Source organism: Bombina bombina, chromosome 4, assembly GCF_027579735.1.
Source record: "Bombina bombina isolate aBomBom1 chromosome 4, aBomBom1.pri, whole genome shotgun sequence".
NCBI lineage: Eukaryota > Metazoa > Chordata > Amphibia > Anura > Bombinatoridae > Bombina > Bombina bombina.
In genome coordinates, this window is record NC_069502.1 from 809,941,939 (window position 1) to 809,964,469 (window position 22,531).

At 41.8% G+C, this 22,531-nt stretch overlaps 1 protein-coding gene across 3 annotated transcripts in view; it reads left to right on the plus strand.

Moving 5' to 3' along the window:
• Positions 1 to 22,531, plus strand: part of LOC128657075 (gastrula zinc finger protein XlCGF26.1-like) — a 51,840-nt gene that overhangs the window by 19,795 nt on the left and 9,514 nt on the right. The window contains exons 5-9 of one of the 3 annotated variants that reach the window (XM_053711308.1): positions 2,206 to 2,304; positions 2,884 to 2,970; positions 6,530 to 6,628; positions 8,331 to 8,437; positions 19,247 to 19,351. In XM_053711308.1, the coding sequence (XP_053567283.1) occupies positions 2,206 to 2,304; positions 2,884 to 2,970; positions 6,530 to 6,628; positions 8,331 to 8,386 (341 nt within the window). In that variant the 3' untranslated portion in view covers positions 8,387 to 8,437; positions 19,247 to 19,351. Of the gene's footprint in view, positions 1 to 2,205; positions 2,305 to 2,883; positions 2,971 to 6,529; positions 6,629 to 8,330; positions 8,438 to 19,246; positions 19,352 to 22,531 lie in introns of those variants that run through there. The other 2 variants (XM_053711309.1, XM_053711307.1) reach the window with 2 other exon arrangements.

The following is a 22,531-nucleotide window of genomic DNA, read 5'->3' on the forward strand; positions in this document are numbered from 1 at the left end:
TAAAGGGTAAAGCAGGATTTATGTTAAAGCAATTATATATTTATATATGTAAATATTTTTAACGTAAAAAGTAACAGATGCTTTGTTTTTGTTCTTAATTGATTACATTTGAATATATATATATATATATATTATAAAGAAAGGGTTTGGGAAGTGTAGTAAATACTGGAAGTATAAACTAGACTGGAGGCGCTAAATAGTTGCTCTGTATATAAAGGGTGGAGCTGCTGGAGTTAGCCTAAAAAGTGTACAGGAATTACCCTCTAGAATCTACACACAGGATAAAGGTATGTATGGAAGAGTGATGATTAGAAATAAAAATAATAATTTCGATTACCGATCGAAATGTTTAAGGTGAATAGTCCGTGTAGAGACAAAATGGTATTTAAATATATAAGTGCGGTTTTCTAAAAAAAAAAATAATGATAGTAGAAATATTAGGTAGTGGAGGTATATGTCCGTATTAAAAATAAACAGTTTGAAGAATTTTCCGTGTGTATAATTGCAGCAGGGAGACTTAACGTTCCATATCCAATTACTGTCTCACAGTCTACTTACATTCCAGACCCTCAATCGTATGAGGTAAGGAGTGGGTGATGTGATGCAGTTGAGGCTTGAAGCGTCTCCCCCAGGCAGGTGCAGGTCCTCTTGTTCGTTATCCACAGGAGCTCTGTTCCCTCTGCCCGTCTGTATCCAGCGGTCGTTATTTCTCTCCTCCTCTCTCCTGTATGTTTTTATAGAAGGGACGAGAAAGAACTGCACATAGCGTGACTATAGTATTCTTTCAGATATTCTTATTTAGCTATCTTCTTTCTTCAGCAACTTGCAATACTATTGTGAATAGGTGCTGCAGACGGGCATGGTCACACAGGCAGAAAGTTGCTGAAGAAAGAAGATAGCTGAATAAGAATATCTGAATGAATACACCATGAAATTTAAAGAAAACAAATAAATAGAATAGAAAACAGCGGTCGTTATTTCTCTCCTCCTCTCTCCTGTATGTTTTTATAGAAGGGACGAGAAAGAACTGCACATAGTGTGACTATAGCACGCTGGTGAGCTACGCTAATCCCAACACATCTTCACAGATCTTCAGGCCGCGCTAATAGTATTTATTTGTTTTCTTTAAATTTCGTGGTGTATTCTTTCAGATATTCTTATTTAGCTATTTTCTTTCTTCAGCAACTTGCAATACTCTTGTGAATAGGTGCTGCAGACGGGCATGGTCACACAGGCAGAAAGTTGCTGAAGAAAGAAGATAGCTGAATAAGAATATCTGAATGAATACACCATGAAATTTAAAGAATACAAATAAATAGAATAGAAAACCGTACTTATATATTTAAATACCATTTTGTCTATACACGGACTATTCACCGTAAACATTTCGATCGGTAATCAATACAATTGGGTGTTGCTACATTTTGTCCGCAGACAAGATTTGTAGTATTAGTTTCTATACACCATTACTTTTTCTATACGCTACATGAAATTTTGTGTTAGCTATTGTTATAGGTACTATACATATCTAGAGTTTATACTATATCATTAGTACAACTAGATTGTCTTCTTAAAAACCGCAGCACTCTTAGTGCACATTCACTGTATGCTACATTGTATACCCGTTTCCTTAATACTTGGAGTACAGATTATGTTTTGTGTGAATTGCATTTTATAGAGCTATAAGTGTGCACCACCGTGCAAAATAATACTCTGTTGGGGTGCCATATTATTATTATTATTATTTTTATTCCTAATCACCAGTTCATCTATACAAGTTAGGGGTCAGCGCTGTGTAGTTTACCAACTCTTCCAGACATATATATATATATATATATATATATATATATATATATATATATATACATACAGAGAGAAGCACACTCACAGGAACGAACAACTGGCTCAATAGTATTGTTAGCCTGTTCTATGGCGATTTACCACCTGGGTGCAGCTTCTTTTAGCCCAGTAATGCTTTTCACAGAGAAGAACTTGCTTCATGTGAATGGTACACAAAAAGCTGCACCCAGGTGGTAAATCGCCATAGAACAGGCTAACAATGGTATTGAGCCAGTTGTTCGTTCCTGTGAGTGCACTTCTCTCTGTGTATATATATATATATATATATATATATATATATATTAGATGCAGTAAAAATTCTTTCATATCCATTTAATAAAATAAACTAATTTTATTCTCTGTTAGAACTAACAGGTCACAGTGATGAAAATCTAGACACCGGAGCACATAGAGAACTTGTACAGAATATTCAACGAGTGGAGACCCCATCAGACGTCTCTGCAGGTAACAGATCTATGGCAGAAGCTACTAGTAATGTTTTCAAATACTGATGTGTTGTGTAATATTACTGTATAATCAGTTTGTGTGAGATAACTGCACTTTAAAGGGACAGTCTACACCAGAATTGTTATTGTTTAAAAAGATAGATAATCCCTTTATTACCCATTCCCCAGTTTTGCATAACCAACACAGTTATATTAATATTTGTTTTACCTCTGTGATTACATTGTATCTAAGCCTCTGCAGACTGCCCCCTTATCTCAGTGCTTTTGACAGACATGCAGTTCAGCCAATCAGTGCAGACTCCTAAATAACTTCACGGGAGTGAACTAGTACTGTCTAACTGTGAAAAACTTTCAAAATGCTCTGAGCTAAGAGGCGGTTTTCAACGGTTTAGAAATCAGTTTGAGCCTAGCTAGGTTTAACTTTTCAAAAATACCACCAAGGGAACAAAGCAAATTTAATAAGTCAATTAGAAAGTTGTTTAACATTGAATGGCCTATATGAATCATTAAAGTTTAATTTTGACTAGACGGTCCCTTTAATCCATTTAACCAAAAAACTTATTTTATTCTTTATTAGAACTAACAGGTCACAGTGATGAAAATCTAGACACAGGAACACATAGAGAACTTGTACAGAATATTCAGCCATCAGATGTCTCTGCAAGTGAGTGATCTATGGTATAAGCTTCACAGTTAGAAAACTCAGATTCTAAAATGTTTTCCTCCTATGTTAATGATGAGCCTCAGTACAGACAGATTGTAATAATAAAATCTATTTGGTTCACACCCTACCTTGTCTTTTCTTCTCTCTCACCCTCTGCTTCATGTGAATACCACACACGTGCCTTCACTCACCCTCTGCTTCATGTGAATGGTACACACGCATGCCCTCTCACACCCTCTTCTTCATGTGAATGGTACTCACGCATGCCCTCTCACACCCTCTTCTTCATGTGAATGGTACTCACGCATGCCCTCTCACACCCTCTGCTTCATGTGAATGGTACACACGCATGCCCTCTCTCACCCTCTGCTTCATGTGAATGGTACACGCATGCCCTCTCACACCCTCTGCTTCATGTGAATGGTACACACGCATGCCCTCTCACACCCTCTTCTTCATGTGAATGGCACTCACGCATGCCGTCTCTCACCCTCTGCTTCATGTGAAAGGTACACACGCATGCCCTCTCTCACCCTCTGCTTCATGTGAATGGTACTCACGCATGCCCTCTCACACCCTCTGCTTCATGTGAATGGTACACACCCATGCCCTCTCTCACCCTCTGCTTCATGTGAATGATACACACGCACGCCCTCTCACACCCTCTACTTCATGTGAATGGTACACACGCATGCCCTCTCACACCCTCTGCGTCATGTGAATGGTACACACGCATGCCCTCTCTCACCCTCTACTTCATGTGAATGGTATACACGCATGCCCTCTCTCACCCTCTACTTCATGTGAATGGTATACACGCATGCCCTCTCTCACCCTCTACTTCATGTGAATGGTACACACGCATGCCCTCTCTCACCCTCTACTTCATGTGAATGGTACACACGCATGCCCTCTCACACCCTCTGCGTCATGTGAATGGTACACACACATGCCCTCTCACCCTCTGCTTCATGTGAATGATACACACATGCATGCCCTCTCTCACCCTCTGCTTCATGTGAATGGTACACACGCATGCCCTCTCTCACCCTCTACTTCATGTGAATGATACACACGCATGCCCTCTCACACCCTCTACTTCATGTGAATGATACACACGCATGCCCTCTCTCACCCTCTACTTCATGTGAATGGTATACACACATGCCCTCTCTCACCCTCTACTTCATGTGAATGGTACACACGCATGCCCTCTCTCACCCTCTACTTCATGTGAATGGTACACACGCATGCCCTCTCACACCCTCTGCGTCATGTGAATGGTACACACACATGCCCTCTCACCCTCTGCTTCATGTGAATGATACACACATGCATGCCCTCTCTCACCCTCTGCTTCATGTGAATGGTACACACGCATGCCCTCTCTCACCCTCTGCTTCATGTGAATGGTACACACGCATGCCCTCTCACCCTCTGCTTCATGTGAATGATACACACATGCATGCCCTCTCACACCCTCTGCGTCATGTGAATGGTACACACACATACCCTCTCTCACCCTCTGCTTCATGTGAATGGTACACACGCATGCCCTCTCTCACCCTCTGCATCATGTGAATGGTACACACACATGCCTTCTAACACCCTCTGCTTCATGTGAATGGTACACACACATGCCCTCTCTCACCCTCTGCTTCATGTGAATGGTACACACACATGCCCTCTCTCACCCTCTGCTTCATGTGATTGGTACACACGCATGCCCTCTCTCACCCTCTGCTTCATGTGAATGGTACACACACATGCCCTCTCTCACCCTCTGCTTCATGTGAATGGTATACACGCATGCCCTCTCTTACCCTCTGCATCATGTGAATGGTACACACACATGCCTTCTAACACCCTCTGCTTCATGTGAATGGTACACACACATGCCCTCTCTCACCCTCTGCTTCATGTGAATGGTACACACGCATGCCTTCTCACACCCTCTGCTTCATGTGAATGGTACACACGCATGCCTTCTCACACCCTCTGCTTCATGTGAATGGTACACACACATGCCCTCTCACACCCTCTGCGTCATGTGAATGGTACACACGCATGCCCTCTCACACCCTCTGCGTCATGTGAATGGTACACACGCATGCCCTCTCACACCCTCTGCGTCATGTGAATGGTACACACGCATGCCCTCTCTCACCCTCTGCTTCATGTGAATGGTACACACCCATGCCCTCTCTCACCCTCTGCTTCATGTGAATGGTACATACGCATGCCCTCTCTCACCCTCTGCTTCATGTGAATGGTACATACGCATGCCCTCTCTCACCCTCTGCTTCATGTGAATGGTACACACGCATGCCCTCTCTCACCCTCTGCTTCATGTGAATGGTACACACGCATGCCCTCTCTCACCCTCTGCTTCATGTGAATGGTACACACGCATGCCCTCTCTCACCCTCTGCTTTATGTGAATGGTACACACGCATGCCCTCTCTCACCCTCTACTTCATGTGAATGGTACACACGCATGCCCTCTCTCACCCTCTGCTTCATGTGAATGGTACACACGCATGCCCTCTCTCACCCTCTGCTTCATGTGAATGGTACACACGCATGCCCTCTAACACCCTCTGCTTCATGTGAATGGTACACACGCATGCCCTGTCTCACCCTCTGCTTCATGTGAATAGTACACACGCATGCCCTGTCTCACCCTCTGCTTCATGTGAATAGTACACACGCATGCCCTCTCTCACACTCTGCTTCATGTGAATGGTACACACGCATGCCCTCTCTCACCCTCTGCTTCATGTGAATGGTACACACACATGCCCTCTCTCACCCTCTGCTTCATGTGAATGGTACACACGCATGCCCTCTCTCACCCTCTGCTTCATGTGAATGGTACACACGCATGCCCTCTCTCACCCTCTGCTTCATGTGAATGGCACACACACACATGCCCTCTCTCACCCTCTGCTTCATGTTAATATTCTTTATAACCTCAGTTTACCTGTTTCTAAGCCCCTGCAGGCCATCTCTTATCTCAGTGCCTTTTATTAGCCTTTTACAGCCATACAGTGCTAGTTCATGTGTGTCATATAGATACCATTGTTATATTAATATACTTTATAACCTTAATTTACCTGTTTCTAAGCCCCTGCAGGCCACCTCTTATCTTGATGCCTTTTATTAGCTTTTTACAGCCATACAGTGCTAGTTCATGTGAGTACTATAGATAACATTGTGCTCACTCCCGTGTAGAATGATGATAATTATGCAGGAACAACACTAATTGGTTGAAATGCAAGATTGTGAAATAAACTGAGATACGGGGGCCATCTGCATAGGCTTAGATACAAGAGGATCACAGAGGTAAAAAGTGTATTAATATAACAGTGTTTGTTATGTAAAACCGTAGAATGGGTAATAAAGGCATTGTCTTTTAAAACAATAACAATTTTCATGTACACTGTCCCTTTAAGTGTATGGCAATTAAGTACCCATTACTGTGTTAAACATTAGTTGCCTTTGTGGTGAAATAAAATCCTAAACCATGAAATATTGTCTGCAATAAATGTTCTGACAGATGACATTAATACTGATGTAGATGTTAAAACAGAAGATCTGAGTGTAACGCGTCAGCTGGCAGCTCCAATGCAGGAAATGTGTGACAGTGACAATGCAGGTAAGTGCACGTGTGTGACAGTGACAATGCAGGTAAGTGCACGTGTGTGACAGTGAAGGTAAGTGCACGTGTGTGACAATGAAGGTAAGTGCACGTGTGTGACGTGTCTTCTGTTAACAAGGTATTGCCTGGTTTTATAGCTTATTGTCTGTAAGTGCTGTACCTTATATCACCAGTCAGGGTGTCACCACAATCACACACTGAGTGTCACAGTACAATATAGCCTGATACTCACTGCCTAGTGTTTATTTATCCTGATCACATGACACCCAAGCCCTATACAGCTGCTGTCATTTATATCTGAGTATAATCATTACTGTTGTCATCTGATCAGCTGCAGATACATCAGTAGCACTTTGTAGGAGCATAAAATAAACCCCACAGCATTATATGATCTGCTCATCTGTATGTCCTGTCTGTATATTGTGACTTAAATGGGCATTGTACTTAAACCTTCTATAATACATGTGAAAGACCAGCAGAGAAACAGCTTTGTAATATTTATTTTTACATGGAAAATGTTAAAGGGACATTGTACTCTGCCAGCAAGACACAACATTAAAATAATGTGAAATATTCATCATTTCATGTCAGGTTAGTGCACTTGAGAATATGGGATCGGGTTTGTCCCCCACTTTTTTTTTTGCTCTATTGACTTCTATGGAGGAATAGGTTATCGCACACACAATATCCTGATTTCAGCTTTTGATGTTCTTCGGGTTAGCGCGCAAGCAAAAACGGTTTACTTTCAACTTATAATATGAGCCCAACCCATAATATGAGCCCAACCCGCGCAAAAAGTTAACTTCTAGCGCAGTTAACAAGCAGGAGCGTTAAACTGTGCTCCACTTGTAATCTGACCCTTAGTAAGAAAATCCACGATCCCCTCTCTAATATTGTATTTGTTTGTATAAGGATTTTACTGTGTGTTTGAGGGAGATTGTGTTGTGTGTCTGTTTTCAGGGGCTGTTAGAATACTAGAATAGCACAGGTGAGTATGTATATGTGTGACGTGTCTCACTTTTAGAGTCTCTATTCCCCCTCAATAAAACACAGATTAAAACTCACCTGTTATTTGTGGTGATTGTGATATAACTAATGTAGGGCTGAATTATAAATACAATGAATGCAAAAGACTCAAAACGGTGTCAGCACAAGGGTATAAAAGGGCTCAGTGGTGAAAAGGTTAAACTTGATAACTTGCATTATTTCTATTATTTTTACTCTTTTATTAAATAAATAGAAAATACTTTTGTCTTGAACAAAATAAATCCCTTTATATATCTGATGTCTCTATCATATCACTGTGGTACTCTCTCACCCAGTCAATACAAGTTAAGATAATTCAATGGGCTATAGTGAGGTTTTAATAACCAATGGAAAATGCTTTTTATTTTCAAAATCTCACAGAACCCTGTAATACGTCTCATATGGGAATTCTGATTGGTTACAGTGAGGCTGCATTTGTAGCAAGTAAAGTAACTGATTCCCAGCTAACTCCCTTTACAGTATGACACAGGTTGTATTTACTGTTGTGCTGATGTCATTTCATGGGTTGTTTCTTCCAGATGTGACTGCTACTGATGTAGGCTCAGGTTTAACTGAAATTACACTGTTTTTCACATTTTGTTTTAAACTAACTTTTGCAAAGATACCATGTAAAGAATCATTTATTTATTTCTATTACTGATATTTTTTTCAGATGAAAAGATGCTAACATTTTATGTAACACAGAACAAACAGAAGATCAGGGGCTAGCAAATATGCCAGAAGCTGCAAAGCAGGAAATATGTGACAATATAAGTACAGGTGAGTGTACTAGTGTGACGTGTGTCTGAGGGATACAGGGTACAGGTGAGTGTAAGTGTGTGATGTGTCTGAGGGATGCAGGACACAGGTGAGTGTACATGTGTGTGATGTGTCTGAGGGATACAGGGCACAGGTGAGTGTACATGTGTGATGTGTCTGAGGGATACAGGACACAGGTGAGTGTACGTGTGTGATGTGTCTGAGGGATACAGGGCACAGGTGAGTGTACGTGTGTGATGTGCCTGAGGGATACAGGGCACAGGTGAGTGTACGTGTGTGATGTGTCTGAGGGATACAGGGTACAGGTGAGTGTACATGTGTGGTGTGCCTGAGGGATACAGGGTACAGGTAAGTGTACGTGTGTGACATGTCTGAGGGATACAGGGCACAGGTGAGTGTACGTGTGTGATATGTCTGAGGGATACAGGGCACAGGTGAGTGTACATGTGTGATGTGTCTGAGGGATACAGGGCACAGGTGAGTGTACATGTGTGATGTGTCTGAGGGATACAGGGCACAGGTGAGTGTATATGTGTGATGTGACTGAGGGATACAGGGCACAGGTGAGTGTATATGTGTGATGTGTCTGAGGGATACAGGGCACAGGTGAGTGTAAGTGTGTGACATGTCTGAGGGATACAGGGCACAGGTGAGTGTACGTGTGTGATATGTCTGAGGGATACAGGACACAGGTGAGTGTACGTGTGTGATGTGTCTGAGGGATACAGGGCACAGGTGAGTGTACGTGTGTGATGTGCCTGAGGGATACAGGGCACAGGTGAGTGTACGTGTGTGATGTGTCTGAGGGATACAGGGTACAGGTGAGTGTACATGTGTGATGTGCCTGAGGGATACAGGGTACAGGTAAGTGTACGTGTGTGACATGTCTGAGGGATACAGGGCACAGGTGAGTGTACGTGTGTGATATGTCTGAGGGATACAGGGCACAGGTGAGTGTACATGTGTGATGTGTCTGAGGGATACAGGGCACAGGTGAGTGTACATGTGTGATGTGTCTGAGGGATACAGGGCACAGGTGAGTGTATATGTGTGATGTGACTGAGGGATACAGGGCACAGGTGAGTGTATATGTGTGATGTGTCTGAGGGATACAGGGCACAGGTGAGTGTAAGTGTGTGACATGTCTGAGGGATACAGGGCACAGGTGAGTGTACGTGTGTGATATGTCTGAGGGATACAGGGCACAGGTGAGTGTACATGTGTGATGTGTCTGAGGGATACAGGGCACAGGTTAGTGTACGTGTGTGATGTGTCTGAGGGATACAGGGCACAGGTGAGTGTACGTGTGTGATGTGTCTGAGGGATACAGGGCACAGGTGAGTGTACGTGTGTGATGTTAATATAGCGCAAAGTTTATACTCCCTTCCGTATACGAACTGCAATGTACTCCTCCCTTGTTATCCACCACAGAGCAGACATAAAAATGAAACAAGCAATCTCAAAGGGCTCACAGCGTTAGCGTAAACACATATCAATACATATGTGGGACTCACTTGCCGCCATTATCCGGTGCTCGGTCCTGGGGGAGGTGTATCCAAACTGCTTCCTGCAGCGATCCGGCTCTGCCGCTCTCTCCCCTCCTCAAGTCACCCTCCGTGTGCGGTTACGTCCGTAAGCGCGTGTCTGTGTCCTACTGAGCGTGTGACGTTGCGTCCCTGTCACAGCTCCTATGCTGTATTACCAGTTTCAATACAGAGGGAGAAGAGGCAGAGGGAGGGGGAGGAGAGGCAGAGGTAGAGGTACATATCAATCGGACAATAAAAGAGTAAGATTTAGTGACAGTGAAGCAGAGTCCACTGATGGCTATTCCAGTTCTGAAGGGGAATATGAGCATTTAAACATAAGAGCACCACAAATAGCACCACAACATATTCCCACTCCTACCCCAATACCTACCTCTAATATAGTAATACAGGAAACTCCTGTGATTATACCAAAGGTAAAATCAATCTTGGTACAACCATCTACCACTTATCAGGAGTATGAGAATATAGGGCATAGTAGTAAGTATGTACCCTCAAGTGAGGTTAAAGATAACAGAAATAAAACAAATAGTGATATTGAGAAGGTTTTTTGTTTGGGCCCAGTTGGTCAAGTGGGGGGGGGGGGGCAAACACTACAAACGGACAGGACCCCCAAGTACCAACACCAGACCAGGGTACATCAGATCAGACCAGATCCAACAGATACCCCCAAGAGAAGTCAGAGGAGGAGTTATTATACAAAGTACCAATGAATGATAATGTAGTTAATATCTCTGACTACACACTCACAGACACAGAAATAAATGTCTTAAGTAAAGGCCTAAACTTTGTCCCTACCTCTAACTTCAATTTGTTCTCAACGCTACTTGATGTAAATAAATTGATTAGAAATTTGACATTAAAAAAGTACTTTAAACATGACATACAAGACACTGAAGCTGATAGAGTTAATGTTTCCCTTAGACCTAATCTCACCTTTAGTGAAGACTGTGATGTGGTAGCCTTGGAGGAGTTGCAAGCTCAAGGAGCAGTGGGGTCTTCTGATACCCTTACTTTACCTAGATTTAAGGGTAATTCTACATTTTACCCCATACAAAACAGGGGTCATATTTTGGAAATATTCCAAAAAAGGGTAGAGGCAGACCTCACTGCACTTGCATCCAAGAATTGTACCCAAAAGAAAAAGGCCAATTTGTCATTAAAAGAGAGAGAAGCCCTGATAGGGCTACAGAGTAATGACAACTTGGTCATCAGAGCCGCAGACAAAGGCGGCTCTATAGTAGTAATGAACAAAAGTCAGTTCATTGCTGAGCCCAAAAGACAACTGATGGATGAAAAACAATACATCCAACTAAAGAAAGATCCAACAGATGAATTTAAACATGAGTTAGAACATTTATTGGATGAAGGTAGAGAGATAGGGATGTTTGACGATGATACATACAATTATTTACAAGTCAAGTTCCCTATCAGACCCACGTTTAATCATCTACCTAAAACACACAAACCAGGACCTGAAATTCATGGTAGACCCATCATTAGTGGAATTGGTTCACTAACCAAAAAACTATCACAATGGTTGGATGCAATACTCCAACCTTTTGTGGAGAGGCTACAAAGCCATTGAACAGACACTAAACATTTGTTGAGTCTACTAAAAGATGAATGGTGGAATGAGAACAAAATCTGGTTAACTATAGATGTAAAGTCACTTTACTCTTCCATTCCACATAAAGAAGGGCTAAAGGCCATTAGATATTTCTTAACCAGGTCATGCCAGTTTGAAGATGAGCAATGTAGTTTTATACTACAGGTCACAAGTTATTTATTAACACATAACTACTTTGGTTTTGACGGAGCTTTCTACCTCCGGAGATGTGGAACTGCTATGGGGGCCAAGTTTGCCCCCTCTTACGCCAAACTCTATATGGGTTGGTGGGAGCAGTCCCACATCTATGGAGATAGAAATCAGTTCAAACCAAATATTACCTTCTACAAATTATTCATTGACGATTTTCTGGTCATTTGGCAAGGTGACACAATTGGGATTAATCTATTTGTTGATGAACTGAACAATAACAATCTAGGTTTAGGCTTCACCTTTTGAACAATAGAACTAACAGCTCATGGTTAAGCACTAAGGGAGTGTTCAGATGCCATTATAATGATTGCGTTGCCTGTAAATATCTGTCACCAGGTAATGAATTTAACAGTACTACAACAGGTGAGCATTTTTCACATGACAGATGCTAGAACTGCAGAGCCAACTATGTGATTTATGTACTGACGTGCTCAGAGTGTAACCTACAATATGTAGGCATGACCACACGAGAGACAAGGTCAAGAATCCGGGAGCATGTCAATAACATAAAAGTGGGCACCCTAACAACACCACTCATTACACACTTCAGCCAAATGCACAACAAAAGTCCAAGTACACTTAAATGGACAATTGCCAAATATGTTTCACCCCTGGTTAGGGGAGGGGATAGATCATTGCTATTAGCTAGGGAAGAAGTATACTGGATACTCAAATTGGGCACAAGGTGGCCCTCTGGTCTAAATAGTGAATTTGATTTAATCAATTTTTGGAAGTAACCTTTGAGCTTGAATTAAAGGATAGTCTGTGGTAATGTCATGGAAAAGATAGTCTTACATTGGCATATCAATTTATACATTTATAAATATAAATTTATAAATTAATTTATTTATTTATTCATTTATCTACATCATTGTATTTAGCCACAGTTATCAATGTTAACTTTGACACTTTTGTCTAAGTGTACACCCTGAGTGACTCATAGATAGCTAACCTCAACCATTATTATTTCTTGTACATGTACATTTATTATTTATCATTAATATATAAATGCATCCCTAAATGCACTCTGATAATGGAAGGAGTAATTAAAATTACACACATTTGGTACTCTGACGATAGCAATACTACCTATGGTTGGTATATTTATTTACTACGAAAAGTAAACCAATCAAATTTACAAGTTTAAGTTATTGTATCCATCTCTATTGTATTCTAAGATGAACTAGATTGTAACCTTTTTTGAAGTTAATTAGGTTTACAAATCTGTATATGCTGCACAATGGGTGTGTTTTGTTTTGACCAATGGGAAGAGTTTCTTGCATTTTTAAAACACAGGTTGATGGTCACTCACTATGCTATGACTACGGCGGGGAGAGCCGAAACGCGTCAGCAGTAGTGACCACCAACCTGTGCTGCAGCTTTGTGACTGTAACAGAAGTGTTGTTGCAATTTAATTTAATGCAGACAAGGGACCGGAACTCCTTATTCTTTCTCCTCACATTTACGTGTGTGATGTGTCTGAGGGATACAGGGCACAGGTGAGTGTATGTGTGTGATGTGTCTGAGGGATGCAGGGTACAGGTGAGTGTACATGTGTGATGTGCCTGAGGGATACAGGGTACAGGTGAGTGTACATGTGTGATGTGTTTGAGGGATACAGGGCACATGTGAGTGTACGTGTGTGATGTGTCTGAGGGATACAGGGCACATGTGAGTGTACGTGTGTGATGTGTCTGAGGGATACAGGGCACAGGTGAGTGTAGATGTGTGATGTGTCTGAGGGATACAGGGCACAGGTGAGTGTACATGTGTGATGTGACTGAGGGATACAGGGCACAGGTGAGTATACATGTGTGATGTGCCTGAGGGATACAGGGCACAGGTGAGTGTAGATGTGTGATGTGTCTGAGGGATACAGGGCACAGGTGAGTGTACGTGTGTGATGTGTCTGAGGGATACAGGGCACAGGTGAGTGTACGTGTGTGATGTGTCTGAGGGATACAGGGCACAGGTGAGTGTACATGTGTGATGTGTCTGAGGGATACAGGGCACAGGTGAGTGTACGTGTGTGATATGTCTGAGGGATACAGGGCACAGGTGAGTGTACATGTGTGAGTGCCAGAGGGATACAGGGCACAGGTGAGTGTATGTGTGTGATGTGTCTGAGGGATACAGGGCACAGGTGAGTGTATGTGTGTGATGTGTCTGAGGGATACAGGGCACAGATGAGTGTACATGTGTGATGTGTCTGAGGGATACAGGGCACAGGTGAGTGTACATGTGTGATGTGTCTGAGGGATACAGGGCACAGGTGACTGTACGTGTGTGAAGTGTCTGAGGGATACAGGGCACAGATGAGTGTACATGTGTGATGTGTCTGAGGGATACAGGGCACAGGTGAGTGTACGTGTGTGATGTGTCTGAGGGATACAGGGCACAGGTGAGTGTACATGAGTTATGTGTCTGAGAGACACAGGGCACATGTGAGTGCACGTGTGTGACGTGTCTGACCATTGAACTCCCAGTAAAGTAACCTACAATTTTGTCACAGAATTGTGCATGCATAAATTGCTTTATAAACACATTTTTTCTAAGAACTAGCTTGTTATTTGACTGCTGTGCTAGCTTAGTCCTAAACATGTCAGTAAGTCTCCTTTTTACTGGTTGCTAGGCGCCTCTATGGACGAGTCTGTGACATTTATTATTTGCCCGTGTGCTATAGATCGTTAGCAAGACCTAAGTTACCATATCGCACCGCAATGCAGAGGGTACATGTGCCTTAGCAGTAAAGTTAAAAATGCTCTATTTCTGAAATAGGGGGGCGGCAGTTTAGGGGTTAATAAGTATACTGTAGGTGACGGCGGCAGATTAGGGGTTAATTAGTGTAGGTAGGTGGCGGCGATGTCAGGGGGCAGTAGTTTAGGGGTTAATAAGTGTAATGTAGGTGGCGGCGATGTCGGGGGCAGCAGATTAGGGGTGTTTAGACTCGGGGTTTATGTTAGGGTGTTAGGTGTAAACATAAATTTTCTTTCCCCATAGGAATCAATGGGGCTACGTTACAGAGCTTTATGCTCCTTTATTGCAGTTGTTAGGCTTTTTTTTAGCCGGCTCTCCCCATTGATGTCTATAGGGAAATCGTGCACGAGCACGTAAAACCAGCTCAAAGCAGAGCTGGTATTTGAGTGCGGTATGAAGCTCAATTTTGCTCAACGCTGCAATATTGCCTGCTATCGCCGGGATTATGAAAACCTGTAATAGCAGCGCTATAGGGAGGTGAGGAGTGACAATAACTTGCAAGTTAGCACTGAGCCGCTCTTACCGCAAAACTCGTAATCTAGCCAATAGTTAATTACTAGACATTCAAGAAATATTTATTTGCATATTTTCACTAATATAGTTTATTTTACATATTATTCTAAAAAATAAAACTGAATGCTTTGTGTACAGAAGCAATAAGCCTCATGTTGTATATTAAACAATCTTAATCCTCTTTCCTGTGGTGTAAATGCTCTGGACCTGTCACTCAGCAGAGAGAGTTACTTAGCAGTAATAAAACCTTAATAACAATTAAAATGGATGAATAATCATAGCCATTGTAATATGAAAAGTTTTTTTTTAGTTTTTTTTTTTTACTTGTTTTATTCTTTGCGAGCCATCAGGCTTGATGATCCTGAAATGCCCTGATAAAAGGGCCGGTCAACAGTGCTATATTAGCCGGCCCCATGACCAATGCGCAATTTTATAGTATGCAAAATATAGTCATTTTTCAGTGCGCATGTGCAATCTGAATGATGGTGTGCGCGTGATGCCGTGGGAAAACTTGTCTAGTTATTTTAGGGGCTGCTACAAGTTCACTGCATGTGTCCATAAACAACAAATCACAACTGTGTTGCAAATCTCTGCATTTATTAGGTTGTACATTGAAGTGCCCTTATAAGGATCTGGTCTGTTTGTGTGTAACACTGTGAATGAGTAAAGTATATGGAAGTACCTTCAGTATTTGTTGCGTTGAGCTGAACGCTCCTGTTTCTTCATATCTCCTGCACTGTTGATGTTCACCCAGTGTCCAGTTCCACATCACATGACCAGAACTTACTATTCCCCAAACGCAGATTCATAAATAAATAAAGTCTACAGAGCAGCACCAACATTTAGATTTTGCAAACACTGTGGACAATTATTGCACGCTGGAACAAAGCTGTTACATTTTAGCATAATTCTCCCTGGCTAGTGAGCATATGATGACTACGGTACTTGCTACAAAACAGAAATCATTGTATCTGAACTTCTCACCTCTGTATTTGTGCATTCAACGTCTGTATTTCTGCTGTCAAGCAGGCTGTGAGAATTTTTGTTTTGTAGCAAGTACCTTAGCCATCATATGCTCACTACCTAGTCTTGTGTATCATGTTTCTGGTGACAAGCAGGCTGTGAGAATCTGTTTTGTAGCAAGTACCTTAGCCATCATATGCTCACTACCTAGTCTTGTGTATCATGTTTCTGCTGTCAAGCAGGCTGTGAGAATTTGTTTTGTAGCAAGTACCTTAGCCATCATATGCTCACTACCTAGTCTTGTGTATCATGTTTCTGGTGTCAAGCAGGCTGTGAGAATATCTGTTTTGTAGCAAGTACCTTAGCCATCATATGCTCACTACCTAGTCTTGTGTATCATGTTTCTGCTGTCAAGCAGGCTGTGAGAATCTCTGTTTTGTAGCAAGTACCTTAGCCATCATATGCTCACTACCTAGTCTTGTGTATCATGTTTCTGGTGTCAAGCAGGCTGTGAGAATCAGTTTTATAGCAAGTACCTTAGCCATCATATGCTCACTACCTAGTCTTGTGTATCATGTTTCTGGTGTCAAGCAGGCTGTGAGAATTTGTTTTGTAGCAAGTACCTTAGCCATCATATGCTCACTACCTCGTCTTGTGTATCATGTTTCTGGTGTCAAGCAGACTGTGAGAATTTGTTTTGTAGCAAGTACCTTAGCCATCATATGCTCACTACCTAGTCTTGTGTATCAGGTTTCTGGTGTCAAGCAGGCTGTGAGAATTTTAGCTGTAGTGATTTCTCTCCCAGTCTAGCGGTTTTATTACACAGCCTGTCCCAGTCTCATCAATTCTATAGAGAGGTTTTGTGCAGTCAATGATCTAATGTTTATTATGCATAGGAATTTTTCAGGGTTGTAAAGGTGATTTATGATCACTGTTACACAGCAGGCTTTGCAGGATATACACTGTTTTTCAGCAGGTTTGACAGCTGTACATCCTTTCCCCCGCTATTGCCCCCCTTCTCCGAGCATTGCATATTGATAAATATAATGTGCACACAGGTCATAAGGGACAGCTCATCGGATGCACATTTTCAACACTGCTCCAAACTTTGATTAAAAAAGCTTGTTACAATAGCTCTGACATAAGAGGGAATAACAAGCTTGAGGGGCGGCGCATGCGCAATGCGTTAAAGGGAGTAATAACAGACTGGCCGCACGTCCAGAAAATATTCTAAGGGGCTTAGGCAATGTACTTTGTAAACAGACATTTAAAAAAATATTTATAAATGCAGACGATTCACACAGAATGTTCAGCACTACCATACTTAACTTCCTGCTATTATGTTTAAAAATGTATTACTTTTTGTGTGAGCTGTCCCTTTAAGTTAACTGTAGGACGAAAATTATCAATACTAGGATTGATGGATTGTACACCTATATAGCACTCATTCCCTAATTGATAGTGGCAAAAATTGGACAAGATCTGTGTCTCCTGGGAGGAGAGTGTGCGTGGGGATGTTATTAAAATATAACCTTTATTGGTAATTTTTAAAATACAAGGCAACAAACACAATTGACATACATACTTTATTAAAAACACAGGTTTGGGTCTTTGAAAGTTTTATCCGTTATTCACGGAATACCTTATGTGGTTATGGTGTATATTAGAAATCACTTGAGTTTCAAGTCTCAGTAATTGTATAATATATTAATATACTTAGAGCTTACATCCAGTGAAGCTGTTAGGTTATGATATTTACTCAAATATTATATATGTGGTCTGTGACTCACCATTGAATTCAAATTATAATATTAGAGGTATTAACGTAAATATCCCATAGTATCACCAAAGTTTGTTATTAATGCTTATAGTATTGCATAAAATATGTGTCTTAGTGAGACAATAACAGATTTCCTTGTAGTTGTATTCTTTGTGTTATATATAGGTACATATATCTTAGTATAATATTATTGGAAATACATGCAGGATGCTGTTTTAAATAGCCTCCTGGCTATATAGAGACAAAGAGTACTGTCTGTATGGAGTATAGTAACACTGGTCAGTGAGTTAACACATTAACCCCTGTAAGGTCTTTTATTCGTATATTTATCAATACTTATGTATACAGGAGCATTATGCTTGTACCGCTGTGCAGAGATTGGTTATGTTGCTAAAATTCCATTGAATTTTTAAAGTTGATAATATGTACTATACTTGTTGTAATAGCAACAAATTTAAGTAACATTGTAACTCTGTTGGATTGTTAATGTGTTTATTTACATGGGGAATGTTACTCCCATTATATATATAAAGGCATTGCTTGGCGGGCTTGGATCTTTAATAATATTGATAACACGCTTTCAATATAAGTTTACAAGAGAGAATTTTATAATGATATTCTCACCATTTGTTATTCTAATAATTAATGTTGAAATCTTACAATGTAAGAGTTATGGCAATCATATGAGTATGTTGTAGTGCTACAATAAAGTAGCTGCTCTTAGTGACTTCGCTACGCTCTTAGTTTATATCAAATATTGCTTAGTAATAGTAACTAGTTGAATCGTATTGTCCACTTAGGCATAGAAGGTCGTTAGCGGCATTGTGACGAGAATTCACTGAGTACTTGCGGTATTATCTGTATAGTTAAATCTCTATATTAATAACCGCTTGCTGAATCCACGCTATAGATACTGGTTAGATTTAAAATAATTCACTGAGTATTTGCGATATTATATCAATGTTTGATGCATCACATCAATAACCGCCTACAATATCTGCACTCCTTGCGATAATATATCTGTATTAGATGTGCCACCTTACTAATCGCTTACTAAATCCAAGGCTGTAAATGCCGGTTAGGCTTAAGGTGCTTCACTAAGTATTTGCGGTGTTATATGTGTATTCAAAGCTCCATATTAGTAACCGCTCGCTGATTCTAAGCTTCTAATGTCGGTTAGACTTAATATATTACTACTGAGTTAATCTCATTTTCGAGTAAGTTTACTTAATATTGTGCACAACCACAATAGTTATATATAATAAAGACCTCTGTTCCTGCTTATTAAAAAATGCTGACTGGCATTCTACAAACAATTCCCTAACATGTTTCGCCACTAACGTGGCTTTTTCAAAGGGTCTTTGAAAAAGGAGTTTGATGATGTTTTGGAAATTTTAGTGATTTATTTATTTATTCTTTTTTTCCCCCAGGTGAAAACGATGCTAAGATTTCATGTAACATGGGACAAACAGAAGATCAGTGGCTAAGAAATGTCCAACCATCAGAGCAGGAAATTTGTGCCAATATAAGTACAGGTGAGTGTACGTGTGTGAGATGTCTGAGGGACGCAGGGTGCAAGTGAGGGTACGTGTGTGAGATGTCTGAGGGACGCAGGGTGCAAGTGAGTGTACGTGTCTGACGTGTCTGAGGGGCGCAGGGTGCAAGTGTGTGTATGTGTGTCATATGTCTGTGGGAAGTAGGGCACAGGTGAGTGTATGTGTATGACATGTCTGAGGGACATAGGGCACGTGTGTGTGACATGTCTGTGGGAAGTCAAGCACGTGTGAGTGTATGTGTGTCATATGTCTGAGGGAAGTAGGGCACATGTGTGTGACATGTCTGTGGGAAGTAGGGATGAGAGGGCGCTAAAAGCTGGTATACTTAACACACCTAATTGGTTGAGATATATATCAAAGGTACCTCAGCCGGTCACCTCCCTACGGAGGGAGTGGTGAATCCTATGCCAGAGATCAGGAGCTGCAGCATACAGAGTGGCCCACACGCAAGGAGCGTGTTGTGATAAAAGACCACAGTATCCTGGACACATAACAGCGGCATTTGGTATCAGCCGCTGCAACTATCTGTGAGTTAAAGATACATCACAACAAAACAAAGATACAAAGTATCCAAAATAAGAAACTATTTGTTGGTTTTACCCAGTGTATTGAGTATAATCACGGAGACAAGTCTCGTATGTAATATACCATACAACTAAAAGGGATTTCATCTGTTGAAGATTTATTAAGGACTATAGAGACTGTCCATTATATTCAGGAATAAATTTATTTTAAGGTTTTTAGCAATTTTTAAGCGCGCATTATATTTTTTATATTTTTATCAGGGTGGTTTTCCTACACAAAAGATACAGATATCGTGTCAAATATTTTATGTGTTTGAAATTGTTTTCATATATGTTTTTATTAATTCATGTATTGCACAAAATAGGGAATATTCCCACTAGTAAATGATTGATAAATTTACCGTCTCTTATGAATTCTTACCTTTGATATATATCTCAACCAATTAGGTGTGTTAAGTATACCAGCTTTTAGCGCCCTCTCATTTCACCATATTGTTTGTTCCATTTCTATCTTGGGGAGATAGTGGAGAGTGGCTTAGGTATTCTTTTTAGATTTTAGCGCTGAAATTCCTGTGCCATTTTTGTGGGAAGTAGGGCACATGTGTGAGTGTACGTGTGTGAGATGTCTGAGGGACGCAGGGTGCAAGTGAGTGTACATGTGTGAGATGTCTGAGGGACGCAGGGTGCAAGTGAGTGTACATGTGTGACATGTCTGTGGGAAGTAGGGCACGTGTGACTGTATGTGTTTGACATGTCTGAGGGAAGTAGGGCACGTGTGAGTGAATGTGTGTCATATGTCTGAGGGAAGTAGGGCACATGTGTGTGACATGTCAGTGTGAAGTCGGGCACGTGTGAGTGTATGTGTGTCATATGTCTGAGAGAAGTAGGGCATAGGTGAGTATATGTGTATGACATGTCTGAGGGAAGTAGGGCATAGGTGAGTATATGTGTATGACATGTCTGAGGGAAGTAGGGCACGTGTGTATGACATGTCTGAGGGAAGTAGGGCACGTGTGTGTGACATGTCTGTGGGAAGTCAAGCACGTGTGAGTGTATGTGTGTCATATGTCTGAGGGAAGTAGGGCACGCGTGTGAGTGTACGTGTGTGAGATGCCTGAGGGACGCAGGGTGCAAGTGAGTGTACATGTGTGACATATCTGTGGGAAGTAGGGCACGTGTGACTGTACGTGTTTGACATGTCTGAGGGAAGTAGGGCACGTGTGAGTGAATGTGTGTCATATGTCTGAGGGAAGTAGGGCACATGTGTGTGACATGTCTGTGGGAAGTCGGGCACGTGTGAGTGTATGTCTGTGACATGTCTGTGGGAAGTAGGGCACGTGTGAGTGTGTGTGTGTGAGACATGTCTGTGGGAAGTAGGGCACGTGTGAGTGTATGTGTGTCATATGTCTGTGGGAAGTAGGGAACGTGTGAGTGTATGTGTGTCATATGTCTGAGGGAAGTAGGGCACATGTGTGACATGTCTGAGGGAAGCAGGGCAAGCATGAGTGTATGTTGGTGACATGTCTGTTAAGTAGAGCACATGAGTGTGTGTGACATGTCTGTGGGAAGTAGGGCACGTGTGAGTGTACGTGTGTGATATGTCTGTTAAGTAGGGCACGTGAGTGTGTGTGACCTGTATGTGGGAAGTAGAGCACGTGTTGAGTGACATGTCTGTGGGAAGTAGGGCACGTGTGAGTGTATGTGTGTCATATGTCTGAGGAAAGTAGGGCACATGTGTGTGATATGTCTGAGGGAAGCAGGGCACGCATGAGTGTATGTTGGTGACATGTCTGTGGGAAGTAGGGCACGTGTGAGTGTACGTGTGTGATATGTCTGTGGGGAGCAGGGCATGTGTGAGTGAATGTGTGTCATATGTCTGAGGGAAGTAGGGCACATGTGTGTGAGATGTTTGAGGGAAGCAGGGCACGCATGAGTGTATGTGTGTGACATGTCTGTTAAGTAGGGCACGTGTGAGTGAATGTGTGTGACATGTCTGTTAAGTAGGGCACGTGAGTATGTGTGACATGTATGTGGGAAGTAGGGCATGTGTGTGTGATGTCTGTGGGAAGCAGGGCACATGTGATTGTACGTGTGTGATATGTCTAAGGGATGCAGGGCATAGGTGAGTGTATATGGGTGACACGTGAGAGGGACGCAGGGCACAGGTGAGTGTAAGTGTGTGACATGTCCGGGAAGGAGGGGATAGGGGAGTTTACGTGTGACATATCTAAGGAGAGCAGTGTATTTGTGTGACACTTTAGAGGGATGTAGGGCACGTGTGTGTGTGATATGTCTAAGGGATGCAGGGCATAGGTGAGTGTATGTATATGGGTGACAAGTGAGAGGAACGCAGGTGAGTGTAAGTGTGTGACATGTCTGGGATGGAGGGGATAGGTGAGTGTACGTATGACAAATCTAAGGAAAGCAGTGCACATGTGTGACATGTCTGTGTTAAGCAGGGGATGGGTGAGTGTACGTATATTACATATCTATGGAAAGCAGTGTACGTGTGTGACACTTGAGAGGGATGTAGGGGAAAGTAAGTGTTTCTGTGTCATGTCTGTGGGAAACAGGGCAAAGATAGTGTATGTGTGCTACGTGTGAGGGTTGCAGGGCACAGGTGAGTGTGCATGTC